Source organism: Microcaecilia unicolor, chromosome 14, assembly GCF_901765095.1.
Source record: "Microcaecilia unicolor chromosome 14, aMicUni1.1, whole genome shotgun sequence".
Taxonomy (NCBI): Eukaryota; Metazoa; Chordata; class Amphibia; order Gymnophiona; family Siphonopidae; genus Microcaecilia; species Microcaecilia unicolor.
In genome coordinates, this window is record NC_044044.1 from 15,593,635 (window position 1) to 15,609,234 (window position 15,600).

Below are 15,600 nucleotides of genomic sequence, written 5' to 3' on the forward strand. Positions count from 1 at the left end.
AAAACCAGAAGTTATTTAACAATACATATACTTAAGTCTCTAATTCAGATCCCACTGATTAAAGTAATCCCAGTTTTCACAGGCTTCACTCCTTTTAAAGTAATAATTTGAGGAAATATTTCTGAGGAAAACTTTAGGAGTCATACCCGGAACTCTGGGAAAAACAATAATCTTGATATTAATCATCTATAATAATATTCATTTTATGATTCAAAATTTCTGGTCTATTATCATTTTCAAAATCATAACCACGTCTTGCTCATGTAGAATCATTTGTTATATCAAATTTTTACTCTCAAAGGGTTCAGTTTAATTGTCCATGTAACTCTCTAATAAAATTATATCCGAAACAAAATTATTTACTGCCACCGTTAGGTCCCGAAGCGCCTTCCAGATGGTATTCAATGTAACCTCCACGGGAGCCAAAAACTCCAAGTTGATTTCTCATAGGTGTTTAGGACTGGTTCCGCCGATTCGGGTTCTGCTGTAAACGTCCTCCGTTTCAGCATATACCTCTAACTCACTCCTCTACTCCTTTGGGCATGGTGGTTGAATAATTCAGGCACGATGGAGTTGTTTTTTCCAGGTCCAAGAACGTCGATGCTCCTTCGCCGGCGCTAATCAAAGGACTCACCAACCCTTTCATCTGTGGGCAGTTCGTTGCGCAGCGGTCCCCCACTTGCTGCTCAGGGGATAAAACGCTGGCCATCAGCGGCTGACTGCCAGTTGTCTCCTTCCTCTCAGTTAAGGTAACTGCAATTGCAGAGAGGAAATTTACATAAAGAACACGAAACTTCAGAGGGCAGCTGGGCCGTTGGGCATACGAACTTCAGGTCACCATCTTACCACTCTCCCACACAAATAAAATTTTAAGAACAAATTGTAAAAACAATATATGTTTGGAAGGAGTGCTTCAAAGGTAGATAGTTTGAATATAATTGTACTCCGGGTAATAGATATTTTCCCCTGTGGCATTGTAACTGAAATTTGGGTGCCATAAAAAATCCATGCTAAGTGCAATTCTATAAAGGGTGTTTGCCCTTTATAGAATCGTGCTTAGCTCGGGTTTCCACACCCAACGCTGCGCGCAAGGACTTACACCAACTGAAATCTGATGTAAATCCTGGCATGCAATTTGGGCACGGATCCCTCTAATTCTATAACACTGGGCATATCTAGGGAGAATGCTCCCCTGACACCCATGCCCCTCCCACGGCCATGCCCCTTTTGGGTTACACACTATGAGATTTGGGTGCACAGTGTTAAAGAATAGCACGCAGTGGCGGCCCTACCATTAGGCCACCTGAGGCGGGGGCCTCAGGTGGCACTCTTCCAGGAGTGGCATCTCCCCCCTCCCTCCTTCAATCCCCTTCTCCGTGGCTACCTTTGTTAATTAAAAGTCAATAGTGGCAGCGATTCCCATTGGCTGTTCTCTCTGCTGCGGCCCGCCTCTGACATAACTTCCTGTTTCCTCAGAGGCGGGACACAGTAGAGAGAAGAGGCCGGTGCCGGCAGAAGGGGGTTGAAGAAGGAGTGAAGAGATTCCAGACCACGACCCAGGAGGGCGCCACCTCAGCATTCGGCCCAGGTGGCATCTCAGCCCTCGCCTCAGACTGCAGATTGCCTTGGGCTGCCCCTGATAACACGATGCGATGCGAACACAAATCCAATTATTGCCTTTGTCTCATTATCCAATTTAGTTGAGCGCATGTCAGGATCGCGCCCAAATTTGGGCACCGTTTATAGAATCCAGGGTTTATGTGCAATACAATTTTGTGAGGGCTAATATTTATGCACATAGCAACATTTCGATTCATGCGCAGACGTTGGCACGTTCGTTTTCTTTGAAGATGCGCACAATGAAGGCACCCTCTTCACAGAACCTTTGAGCGCTTGTGTCTGTCAGGGTTTCCCCGATTAATGCGCAGGTTCTGCGCACTTTGTTTACATCTCATTTGTTTACCGCATCGGCGTGGAATATTTTCTCGTTAATCTTGTGGCAGAAGCCATGCACTCAGCCATCAGTCTTTCAGGCTGGAATATTGTTTAATTGAACGGAAAACAGTTATTGCCAGTTTGGGGCAAGGTAGGGGTAAACAACTCTTATCGTTCTGACTTTTTCATCTATCCTGTAAATAAGAAGTTTTTTGGAAGGATTGGAGTGGGGGATGTGCACTTGGAAATCTTCTAGTTCAAACATTTTATTTATCTCTATATAATAATTGGTCAATCTGCTGCCCTGGATGACTGGCTGGCTGGGTTCGTAACTGTGTGCAAATGACGTATACGTAATTGGCTCGCCTCCAGCCTTCCCTTCCCTTTTAGTGTCCTGCCCTCGTGGAATGAGGAAATTACATCAGAGGAGGGCAGGACACAGAGAGAAGGAAAGGGAAGGCTGGAGGCGAGCTAAGCCTGCCGCTTTCACTGACGCCGCTGCGACTTCAGGTAAAATGGATGGAAAGGAGGGTTGTTGTGGGAGAAGAAGGTGGGCAGGTGAGGGCTGGGGTTGAACTGTAACTTGGGTGCTTAAAAGGGGGGCAGGTGGGGTGGGGCGAGTCACTGGACAGGGTGGGGAGGGGAGAATCGTTGGATACGGATTGGAGGGGAGGGGAGAATCGCTGGATATCGAGGGGAGGGGAGAATCGAGGGCAGGGGAGAGACGAGAAATCGCTTAGATGAGAGCCTTCCTAGGTCCCGTTTCATTTTTTGAGAAACTGGCTTTTTTTTTTTGCTTGTCTGATATTTTTTATTTTATTTTTGTTACATTTGTACCCCGCATTTTCCCACTCATGGCAGGCTCAATGCGGCTTACATGGGGCAATGGAGGGTTAAGTGATTTGCCCAGAGTCACAAGGAGCTGCCTGTGCCGGGAATCGAACTCAGTTCCTCAGTTCCCCAGGACCAAAGTCCACCACCCTAACCACTAAGCCACTTCTCCACTGTTGCTACTATTTGAGATTCCACTAGCAACATTCCATGTAGAAGTCGGCCCTTGCAGATCACCAATGTGGCCGCGCAGGCTTCTGCTTCTGTGAGGCTGACGTCCTGCACGTACGTGCAGGACGTCAGACTCACAGAAACAGAAGCCTGCGCAGCCTTCTACGTGGAATGTTGCTAGTGGAATAGCAACATTCCATGTAGAATCTCCAATAGTATCTATTTTATTTTTGTTACATTTGTACCCTGCGCTTTCCCACTCATGGCAGGCTCAATGCAGCTTACATGGGGCAATGGAGGGTTAAGTGACTTGCCCAGAGTCACATCTGCATAGATATAAAAATTTAGCCCCAACAATTCGATGAGCAATGTCAATACAGATATGATGATATAATTAACAAACAAAGGGAAAATAAAACAGTGTCTAGATTGTATATTATGAACCTGCTCTGGAAGTAGGAGGAGAGAGTAGAAAAGGCCTAGATTTTTGGTTAAATGAGATGGCAGTGAGTGCTGAGTTACAACCAAAAACACAATATGAACAGTTTCAGAGACACCTGAAGGAATGAGAGCTGCTCATTAATACACCAAAGTGAAGGAATCCAAAAAGTAGGGTAGGTCGCTTCTTCCAAAAAACAGCAAGGGAGATGCTTATCCAAAAATACGATCTTTATTGAAAGTCAGCAAACGACTCAACACAGCTACCGTGTTTCAGGGCCAAAGCTCCTGCTTAGGAATCTATAAAACATATAAATACTGGTATAAACATATAAACCCTAATATGAAACATAATATTAAAAATAAGAAGAAAATAAAATACTACAGTAGGACAAAGAATGCTTAATGATTGAATATAGACAAGGTTATAACTGGAATGTACTTAAGAAAAAAATACAATTAATAACAGTACAATACAGGGCTCAATTTAAAACTCTATGTCTGATCTTCAAGGCCCTGAAAGGAAATGGCCCCGAGTATCTGAAGAATAGGATGATCCTCCACACACCGCCAAGGACACTAAGCTCTTCCCAAGGACTTTCACTAACTACACCCTCTCCAAAAGACATTACACGATGAGATACCAGCAAGCGAGCCTTCTCCGGAGTAGCCCCCCACACTCTGGAATGCATTGCCTGAAAGGCTCCACTTAACACAAGACTACCTCTACTTCAGGAAGCAGGTGAACTCTTGGCCCTTCAACCAAGCCTTTAACGGAAGCAGTAACTAACTTGTTAGTCTCACTCACACACACAAGGATTGACTCGGGCTGCACATACTGCAGCGGGACATGTTTATCCACTCCTACCCTAGCTGAGCCTGAGATAATATTTAACCATCTCTGACCTCACGTGCAACTTTCTTCAAATCAATCACCTTACTTTCTAATTCTTCCTACTTTCTTACTCGTCTATATGTTACAACTTTGCCTTACCCTTCACTACCAATTATAATGTTCTAGTACATATTGTGTTGTCATAGCAAGTAGTATACAATGCCATACTTTGTATTGTTCGAATATTTTTACTGCTCTAATTGCTTGATCTATTCTTGCTGTACACCGCCTTGAGTGAATTCCTTCAAAAAGGTGGTAAATAGATCCTAATAAATAAATAAATAAAATAAAATGTAAATAACCCACATGATGCCAAACATCACTACAAGTAAACCAATAAATGATTCACTACTGGCTTTATGGTGTAAGTTATGTAAAGGTAAATGGTATTTTCAAAACCAAATGCAATCGTAGGCAAACTTTGGTTATCCTGTGTATATTAAAGAGATAAAAACACATACAATGTAAAAGAATGCATGCTCCTCAAGAAAACAGACGTGCAGACGTGCAACAGACTGAATTCCAATAGCTGAAAAAGCGTGATTCATGGAAAAATCCCCAAATGAATGGGTACATAAATAATTCTAAGAACCTGATCTCAATGTGATCTCTGTCACACTTTGTTCCCATTTATTGTAAGCCGCACTGAGCCTGCCATCGAGCGGGAAAGAGCGGGGTATAAATGCTACAAATAAATACATTAATTAAATATGCTTATGCAATGCCAACAATAGGTTAAAAAATTACATGAAGTACACAAGCAAATGTACTTTGAGCGGTTACACCAAAGTGAAGACAGCAGAAACACTGTCTCTTTAACAAGAAGAGAGAAAAAAAAATCCTGTTCTGGGATCTTTCTGACTGTACCACAGCGCAGGGGTAGTAGTCAGCCGGATAAACCACTGGATCCATGCGGCTGCTTTGAATTTGGCTCTGGCACTTTGAAAATGAGTCGTAGTTTACAGAAAACACAGCACAGGAGGAAGTGTCCCTGGTATATAGGTGATTTCAGGTGCTGGTCTCCTTATCCAATAGTGATGCCCCCCCTGTGCTTGGTGTATTTTCCCTTCCACCTAGGTTTAAAGGGCAGAGAAAACAGAACCAGTCATTTTTTTTCTCTGTCCCTGGCGAGAAAGGATTTGTGTGCTCTGGGGTTGCCCAGCATGGAGTACCAAATTCGGCTGGCCAGGTCCGAGGACTGCAAGGACATAGTGCGCATGATCAGGGTGAGAAATGGGTGGGGTCCAGTTAGAGATGAGCCCTTATCTCATAGCTGCCGACTTAACCAGTTCCAGTAATGCCATTTTTAGACTAGTCTTGCTTTTGAACTTACACCCTACTATTACTATTTAACATTTCTAAAGCGCTACCAGGGTTGCGCAGCGCTGTACAATTAACAAAGAAGGACAGTCCCTGCTCAAAGGAGCTTACAATCTAAAGGACAAAAAGTGCAGTCAATCAAGATTGAGGCAGTCTAGATTTCCTGGATAGAGGTACAATGGTTAGGTGCCGAAAGCGACATTGAAGCGCTATGGTATTTGTAGTCCCTGATGCTTATTGAAATAATTTATTGCAGGTTCCATATTAATGCACAAGGTTGGGGTTGTCAGAAAAATGTCCTTTCTGGAACTGGCTACTTAGGAAGCTATGCAGTCACAAAGGCAGGCTGACTAGGTGCTGGGACAGCAGTGCCAGGGAGACAAGCCCTTCTGTCAGAAAGGCAGTCTAACCAGAGGGTGGGAGGGACATATAGCACATAGGGATCTTATAGACTAGAGAGCAGAGATGCCAAGTTACCCAATTCCAGTCTGGAGATTTTGGGACAGTCCTGGATTTCTGACCACCCCATCCTGGTGCATTATGGGATTTCCAGCACTACTACTACTACTACTTAACACTTCTAAAGCGCTACTAGGGTTACGCAGCGCTGTACAGTTTAACAAAGAAGGACAGTCCCTGCTCAAAGGAGCTTACAATCTAAAGGACGAAATGTCAAGTTGGGGCAGTCAAGATTTCCTGAATAGAGGTGTAGTGGTTAGGTGCCGAAGGCGACATTGAAGAGGTGGGCTTTGAGCAAGGATTTGAAGATGGGCAGGGAGGGGGCTTGGCGTATGGGCTCAGGGAGTTTATTCCAAGCATAGAGTGAGGCGAGGCAGAAAGGGCGGAGCCTGGAGTTGGCGGTGGTGGAGAAGGGTACAGAGAGGAGGGATTTGTCTTGTGAGCGGAGGTTTCGGGTAGGAGCGTAAGGGGAGATAAGGGTAGAGAGGTAATGAGGGGCTGCAGATTGAGTGCATTTGTAGGTTAGTAGGAGAAGCACTGATTTCAAGGGGTAGGATCAGGCACTATCAAGTAGATTTGATTAACAGGAGATGGCTTGACATCACAAGGCTGAAGCCACTCCACCGAAGGAGATTTTAATTCTCCCCAAAGCAGCCACTGCCATCTTGGTACACCCAAAACAATGTAATTGATACGGCGACAAGCTCTACCTACTGGCTTCAGGTCAGATAATGGGCCAAGCATGCTCGTACTGTCTTGTGTTAATCAAACCTCCTCGGGCACTACAAATCTCATCTCACACTGCTTTGGGATGTTAATTCAAAACCAAATCGGAACAAAAAAAATCTCCAGCCTGGAACTGGGTAACTTGGTATCTCTGTAGAGAGGCAGCAGAGGAAAGCCATAGCCCCTTTGAATCAGAACATGCACCAGGCTCTAAAATAATCAGGAAAAAGCTCCTCTTTAACCTGGGCATTTGGTGCCCTCAATTTTTGGCACCCTAGGTAGCTGCCTGTGCCTAAATCAGAGCCTGTTTTTTTTCTTATATCGTTAGTATGAATTAAACTGATTCCAAATGCTAAGAACTGACACAGCTTTCTCCTTGCTTCCTAGGAACTAGCAGAGTTTGAGAAGTTGTCTGAACAGGTAGAAATCACTGAAGAAGGTGAGAGAGAGGTGGGAAGGAGGACGTTTGCACTTCTCAGTCTTTTGGAGGTTGGAGAGGTTCAGGGTTTCTGGCCTGGCTTTCCCTTCGCTCCTTTGAACTTCCAGTGCAGTTGTAAATGGAGCTTTCAGCTACCCCGTTTTATAATCCATCCTGCTAGCAGGCCCATTATAGTGGTGGTTCTTGACTGGGTGCATCCTGAATCTGGTACTAGGTGGTGCTTCTACCGGGGGGTATCAACCCCAGCCACAGTCATATCAACAAAGTAAATGATGCAGGACTGGTGCTAGATATGATGGAGCCCAGGGCAGATGCTAGGAAGGGTGGAGGGGGCCCAAGCTTGCTTGCAGATTGTCCTTCTTTCAACTTCAGTCAGGTTTAGGGCCCCCCGTGACATGTAGTCACGGTTCCCGGCGTTAAGCACTATTCTGTAAACAGCACCTAACTTTAAGCGCCATATGTAGAATAACGCTAAGCACTATTTTTTTTTCGGTGCTGAAAAGATTAGGGGAATTCCCAGTATAGGCACTGTCACGGAACACCTAGCCACCCGCCTGGGGCTAACCCTGTGGCCACTTACAGCCAGCACAGCTCAGGTCCGCCTGCACCTGAGCGTATGCTTTACACTAGCACCCTCCTCCCACCGACTGGGTCCCAACCGCCTCTGGGTGAGTTTCCCGCTCTGATGGTATTCCCCAGTGATTTATAGGTTACTGGGGCAACACACTCAGTGGTCCTACAGTTCCTAGAAAGTGCTCACAGACCCATCACACAATCCACCAGAATTCTTAGTCAGTTCAGACAATCAGAGGCAATAAACTATAGAAGGTTTATTGTCATGACAAATTTGAACAGTGAAACAGAAAAGGTGCAATCAGCAAATAATAACAGGTAACTGAATGTGGATCAATTATAAAACTATCTAAACGGTTGTTCATTACCTGAATAGTGCCTGGAGAGTACGGGAAATATAACTGCTCACAGGGTCTCAATGAAGAGATCTTTCTCTCTTTCCTCCCAATATGAGACTGGGGAAAAATCCAGTATTTCCAGACTGAATTTGAGCTCCTGGGCTAATCAGAGCCCAGAACAACATTTTTAAAAAGTAGCTGGCCACATCACTGCAAGTTATTTCTTCTCTATGTGCTTACTAAAGAAGGAACAGTAATTTCTCTGTAGCAGCTTTAAACATAAACATGCACCACCTACTACTACTACTTGACATTTCTAAAGCGCTACTAGGGTTACGCAGCGCTGTACAATTTAACATAGAAGGACAGTCCCTGCTCAAAGGAGCTTACAATCTAAAGGACAAATGTACAGTCAGTCAAATAGGGGCAGTCTAGATTTCCTGAAAGGTATAAAAGTTAGGTGCCGAAAGCAACATTGAAGAGGTGGGCTTTGAGCAAGGATTTGAAGATGGGTAGGGAGGGGGCTTGGCGTAAGGGCTCAGGAAGTTTATTCCAAGCATAGGGTAAGGCGAGGCAGAATGAGCGGAGCCTGGAGTTGGCGGTGGTGGAGAAGGGTACTTTAAACATAAACATGCACCACCTACTGGCCAGACTAGAGAAATGCACTTCAAGAAACACAGTTTACACAGTTTTTCCAATCATAGTAAGAAAGTAACATAGAGGCATATTTTCAAAGCACTTAGACTTACAAAGTTCCATATTAACCTACAGGCAGATAAAGGCCTGTACGGTCCATCCAGTCTGCCCAACAAGATAAACTAATTTCATAAAGTATATGATATGATACTTCATATGCACACCTGATCGTATTTATTTATTTATTACATTTGTACCCCGCTCTTTCCCACATACAGCAGGTCCAGTGCGGCTTACATAGTAAAAGAAAGCATCTTACATGGTAAAGAATACAGTAAAAACAAGGAAATGTAGGAACAGTATTATAAATTGTGATGATCATAACTACTTACATTATGAAAAGTATTACAAAGGACATGTGAAAAGAACGTAATGAACTAGAATAGGGGAGGTAGACCAGGATATGATAGGTGAAAGGGAAGGAGAATGGGAGGGAAATGGTAAAGGATGGAGTGAAGAAGATGAGGGATTGAGTATAACATTCTACATGGAATGTTGCTACTGTTTGAGATTTTGCATGGAATCTTGTCACTCTTTAGGATTCCAGAATCTTGCTATTCTTTGGGGTTCTACATGGAATGTTGCTACTCTTTGAGATTCTGCATGGAACCTTGTCACTCTTTAGGATTCCAGAATCTTGCTATTCTTTGGGGTTTATTTTATTCATTACATTTGTACCCCGCTCTTTCCCATATACAGCAGGTCCAGTGCGACTTACATAATAAAAGAAAGCATCTTACATGGTAAAGAATACAGTAAAAAACAAGGAAATGTAGGACCAGTATTATAAATTGTGATGATCATAACTACTTACATTATGAAAAGTATTACAAAGGACATGTGAAAAGAACGTAATGAACTAGAATAGGGGAGGTAGACAAGGATATGATGGGTGAAAGGGAAGGAGAATGGGAGGGAAATGGTAAAGGATGGAGGGAAGAAGATGAGGGATTGAGTATAACATTGGGGTCAGAGAAAGCGTCGACGTCTTAGCAGGAGTATCGTAGGTGATCTGGTGGAATTAAGCTGGTCCATTAGGGTAAACTTGCTTGAAAAAAAATGGGACTTTAACATTTTCCTGAAAGGCCATTTTCAGCGCATAGACCGTAGAAGTCTGCCCAGCACTGTCCTTGTTCTAAATCTTCTGAAGTTGTCATCGAAAAGCTCCATTCCAGCCCATCCAAATCTATTCAGCCATGATCAGGGCACAGACCGTAGAAGTCTGCCCAGTACTGGCTTTCCTTCCCAATTACTGGTGTTGATACCTAACCTTTCCGCTCTCCTTCTCTCCTTTTTGTTTCACATCATTGTTTTGCCCCTTCTCCCCATCTGTCTACCTTTGATTTCAGTGTTACAGAAGGATGGCTTTGCTGAGGATCCCTTCTACAAATGCTTGGTTGCTGAGCTGCAGCCAGAGCAGAGAAGCACAGAAGGTAAAGGACATACACATTTTTTACTGCCGTGCCTCATCTACACAGAACTGTCAATGCAAGTCAATCTCACCCTGCAGCACCCTCTGCTATTCCATCACTTAGAGACCTTTATATAGAGCTCAGCCAATATATCTCAGTCCTGCTCTCCAGCACCCCCTACGTGTCCCGCACTGATAAACACCTCTCCTTTGGAGCTGTGCGGCGTTCCTCAATCCTATATGCGATGCCTGTGTGCTGTTGCAGCACTGAGCTCCCACTTTACAGATTTCCTGATCTACCTTAAACCTGCCCTGCAGCACTCTCTGCCATTCCATTACTGAGACCTCCATGCACAACTCTACCAATACAATTCAGCATCCCAGACCCCCTTCCTGCGCACAAAGGAGCTAGCTTAGGGGGTCTTTTACAAAGCGTCGGTAAACCCAACGTGGGCTTACCGAATACTAAATCAGGACTACCACTGGCCCAGCGCAGCCCCTGGTGATAGCTCCACCCCCAGCGCGTGCCATTTGCCGGGTAAAAAGAAAACCCCTGGGAATGGCTTGTGAGGCGATAACCCAGCTGTAATCGGGCATCGCTGCGTTCTGCCAGGTTACCATGGGAGCCCTTATCGCCACCTCAATGGGCTTCCCGCCGAATAGCCACGAGGTAAGATTACTCTTACCGCATGACCATGTTCGTTTGGGGGCTTTTTACCCGCTGCGGAAAAACGGCCCCTGCTGCCAGCACAGGCCCTTTCCCTCACAGCTTGGTAAAAGGACCCCTTAGTACTGTAAGATGTTAATCTGAGACATCTGCTAATGGTTTTGGTACTTTCCTGCACCTTCAGATAATGGTGTCATTGGCCTGTTCTATTTCACAGGGTTTAGGATCATTGGCTATGCCCTCTATTTCTTCACTTATAGCACCTGGAAGGGCCGAGCATTATTTCTGGAGGATTTGTACGTGATGCCAGAATTCAGAGGTATGGGGGAAGGGAAAGTTATCCTAAAACTTCAGAAAGCTTCCAATGCTGATTCAGTGACACCAAGTTACCTAGTTCCAGGCTGGAGATTTTAGACCAGACCTAGATTTCTGACCACTTCATCCTGGTGCGTTATGGAGCTTGAGGCACTGATTTCAATGAGCAGGATCAGGCACTACCAAGGAGGTTTAATGACAGGAGACGGCATGAGCATATCTGGCCCATTATCTGGGCTGAAGCCAGTGGTCAGAGCATGTCACCGTATCAATTACATTCTTTTGGGTCTACCAAGATGGCAGCAGCTGCACTGAAGAATTAAAACCTCCTTGGGTCTAGTGGGTGGAGACCGGCTTCAACTTTTTGACATCATGCCATCTCCTGTCATTAAACTTTCTTGGACACACTACAAATCACTCACCTTGGGATGTAAGTTCAAAACCAGGACTGTCCCTGGCATCTCTGCTGATGGATGGGGTTAATATACCAGCATTTCATAACTCCAATTTGGAGCCACACCTAGCAAGCCAGGATTTCAGATTTCAGATCTATCTCCTGCATATTCATTGTGGCAATGAATCATGTCAGCCTTGTTAGATCAGTGATCTGAGAACCAGGGAAATCTGGGTTCAAATCCCAGATCTACCACTGACGTTCTCCATTCTCAAGTCAGTTTATCTCTCACTTAGATTGTCAGCTCTTGAGGGAAGGCACACATTACACCTGGATGCTTGTCAATACTGTAAAGTGCTGAGTAACCCAGTATGGCTATAAAAATCAAATATAAAATAAGGATTAAAACCTGGTTGGCTCAGTGTGCTAAGAGAAGGTTTGGAAACACTGCAGTAAACTAGGGTACAACAAATAGCTGAAATATGAGAGAAAGCAAAGAGAGGTGAATTCAATGAGGGTTAAGGGATTTCTTGTTGCTCACAAAATGAGATTGGTGTTAGCGGTGGGATCAGACACTGCATGTGTTTGGCTCAAGCTCTCTGAGTCACACAGTGAGACTGGTGGGAGGAAGTGGGATCAGACTCCGAGTCTGTAGGTGTTTGGGCTCTTTGCTCTCTAGGTCATACAGTGAGATTGGTGGGATGAGTCTACAGATGTTTATGCTCTGAGCTGTCTGGGTCACACAGTGAGACTGGTGGGAGCAGTGGGATCAGTCTCCCAGTCTGCAGGTGTTTGGACTCTTTGTTCTCTGGGTCTCACACCTCGGAGGGAGCAATGGGGTGGTAATCAGCTGCATGCATTTGACAAAGTGGATTCTGATCTTCAAAAGCTGATGCCTCAATAAATGGACTTTGTCTATAAGGTGCCACCTGCCTCTTTCAATTTTGTTACACCAGATTCACACAGCTACCTCTTTAAAAGTAAACTGCATGAACATTAACCCTCCACTGGTTGTTCTTCCCTTAGGAAAGGGGATTGGCACAAAGCTGATGAGCAAAGTGGCTGAGGTAAGTCGAAATTGTCCATCCCCTCCTGTGTTCGGGAACAGACCCACAGAAAAGGGCCTGACCTCACTCTGGACTAGGGGTTCTTAACCCAGTCCTCAGAACCCAGCTAGTCAGTTTTTCAGGATATCTACAATGAATACACATGAGTAGATTTGCACACAGTGGAGGTAATGCTGAAAACCTGAGTGGCTTCTTGTGTCCTGAGGACTGGGTTGAGAACCACTGCTCTGGACCAATAAAGGATGTTGTAACTGAAAGAGTGCTGTCCTGAGTACCACCAGCCAGCTCAGAGCGAGAGGTGAAACATCAAGTCAGAAAACTGCTCCTTACCTGGAGACGGGGAAACTAGACATCACCTTGACGAATACAGCCCTTCCTCCATCTTCCTCTCCTTCCTTCTCCAGGTGGGCTTGAGTCTGGGCTGTACCCGCCTACAGCTGTCTGTCTTAGACTGGAACCAGGCTGCCAGAGATGTCTATGTGAGAAGGGGAGCGATGAACATGACTGCTGCTGAGGGCTGGCACCTCTATCGCTTCCAGGGTGATGCACTGAAAGCGCTGGCAGAAGGGACTATGAAAGCCTGAGAAGAGATTTGTCAGTCTTACCTGATATCCCTGAATAAAACTGTTTGTATGATGTGTTTTCTACATATTTATTCTTTTCTTCCTTCTATTACTACTGCCTTAAAGGGAACAGAGAGAGAAAGAGAGATAGAAAGGGGGGGGGAGGGCAGCAGAAAGGGGCACAGGAAGAGAAGTGCTAAAGGAAACTGGGGGATTCAAGGGGAGCTAAAGAGGAAGAAAGGCCACAGGAAGGTAACAGTACGAGCAGAGCATCAATGGTGCACAGTGGTGCAAAGAAAAGCTACGAGAATGGTACGGGATTTGCGTTACAAGACGTATGAGGAGAGACTTGCTGACCTGAACATGTGTACCCTGGAGGAAAGGAGAAACAGGGGTGATATGATACAGACGTTCAAATATCTGAAAGGTATTAATCCGCAAACAAACCTTTTCCGGAGATGGGAAGGCGGTCGAACTAGAGGGCACGATACGAGATTGAAGGGGGGCAGACTCAAGAAAAATGTCAGGAAGTATTTTTTCACGGAGAGAGTGGTGGATGCTTGGAATGCCCTCCTGCGGGAGGTGGTGGAGAGGAAAACGGTAACGGAATTCAAACATGCTTGGGATAAACATAAAGGAATCCTGTTCCGAGGGAATGGATCCTCAGAAGCTTAGCTGAGATTAGGTGGCAGAGCCGGTGGTGGGAGGCGAGGCTGGTGGTTGGGAGGTGAGGATATTGCTGGGCAGACTTATATGGTCTGTGCCAGAGCCGGTGGTGGGAGGCAGGGCTGGTGGTTGGGAGGCAGGGATAGTGCTGGGCAGACTTATACGGTCTGTGCCTTGAAAATGGCAGATACAAATCAAGGTAAGGTATACACAAAAAGTAGCACATATGAGTTTATCTTGTTGGGCAGACTGGATGGACCATGCAGGTCTTTTTCTGCCGTCATGTTACTATGTGTACCCCCAACTTGAAGATGAGCATTTCAAAATTCTTGTATTTCAGGTACATGGCAGCTAGGGTTGCCAACGGCATTCAGATTCACCGGGCAGGGTGGGTCAAGGCCTGGGTTTTTTCCCCATGGCATGCAGGAGGAACTTGAAGTTCTGATTTCTCCATTGCATGTCCTAAGAAAACCAAGATTACAAAATCCTTGCATGTAATGACGTAAACTCAGGACTGGGATCCACCCTGTTGGGCAAATCTGGAGCCAGATAGCAACCATAATGGCAGCAGAGCTGCCAAGTTACCCGGTTGCAGAAGGGAGATTATATGCCGCTCCTGGATTTCTGACAACCCCACGCTGTTTCATTATGTGGCATGCAGCACTGATCTGAATGAATAGGATCAGGGACTATAATCTCACTGAAGGGTTTATGGGCTGAAATCTGAAATAGACAGCAAAGACAAGGAGAGTTGGTAGAAATGTCTTTCAGGAAACGTACCCCAGGTTCAGAGCTGCCAAGTTACTCAGTTCCAGGAGGGAGACTCTGTGGCCAAGGCTGGATTTGAACTTATATCCCAAAGCAGCGTGGGATTTGTAGTCCTTGATGCTATCAATCGAGAGTCATACTGCAGGTCCCATAATGCATCAGGATAGGCTTGCCAGAAAAATCAGGCCCGGCTTTAAATCTCCCTCCTGGAACTGGGCAACTTGGCAGCTCTGCCAGATTGACAGAAGACTTTTTCTGCCGTCATCTACTATGTTACTATGACCAAACTTGAAGGCTGCCAAATTATCCAAATTCAAGGAGGGAGATTATATACCGCTCCTAGATCTCCAACACTTTATACTGGTCCATTTTGGATCCTGCAGCACTTATTTAAATGGGTAGAATCAGGGACTGGAAAGCCCACATCGCTTTGGAATGTGAGTTCAAAACCAGGACTGTGCCGAAATCTCAAGCCTGGAACTGGGTCACTTGGCAGTTCTGCTGTCCCCTGTCACACAGCACTTTTTCATAAACCACAGAAATGTCCCAAACATTTTGAAACTGATTTACTCTCTTCGAAGAACTATATCTCTGTTTTAAGATGAAGGTTGCCCCAGTCGGAGGCAGATACCTGCAGAGCTCTTGTTTTCATAGCTGGTACACAAATTTACACTTTTCAAACCTCAGGGGAGGGGGGGTTGGGACCATTGGAGCCTACTCTGTGGGTGCTGTGGGTGCTTGAGCACCCCCAACATTGAGAAAATTCCTTGTATGTGTCCAGGGAGGGGTTATTTTCATTGGGCTTAGCACCCCCAATAATTTTGAAAAGTTGGCTCCTATGGTTGAGACTAGCCCTGTGGACTGGGTTTCATTATCTGCAGGCAGGTTCTAGAGGGAGTGTTCCATTACTTGATCCAAGTGGGAATTG

The 15,600-nt window shown here is 45.2% G+C and overlaps 1 protein-coding gene and 1 long non-coding RNA gene across 2 annotated transcripts; one reads left to right on the forward strand and one right to left on the reverse strand.

The window, feature by feature from the left end:
* Window positions 1-715: 715 nt before the first annotated feature.
* On the reverse strand, window positions 716-4,138 carry LOC115457486. Its single transcript, XR_003939966.1, has 3 exons — window positions 4,100-4,138; window positions 3,495-3,675; window positions 716-753 (listed from the first exon to the last, which is right to left on the reverse strand). It is a non-coding gene; the product is annotated as an uncharacterized LOC115457486 (long non-coding RNA).
* Window positions 4,139-5,358: 1,220 nt separating this feature from the next.
* On the forward strand, window positions 5,359-13,311 carry SAT2 (spermidine/spermine N1-acetyltransferase family member 2). Its single transcript, XM_030186908.1, has 6 exons — window positions 5,359-5,496; window positions 7,163-7,214; window positions 10,171-10,254; window positions 11,117-11,218; window positions 12,635-12,675; window positions 13,080-13,311. Exons 1-6 carry the CDS (start codon window positions 5,434-5,436, stop codon window positions 13,257-13,259), a joined length of 522 nt encoding a protein of 173 aa, XP_030042768.1. The 5' UTR covers window positions 5,359-5,433; the 3' UTR covers window positions 13,260-13,311.
* The last annotated feature ends 2,289 nt before the right edge of the window (window positions 13,312-15,600 follow it).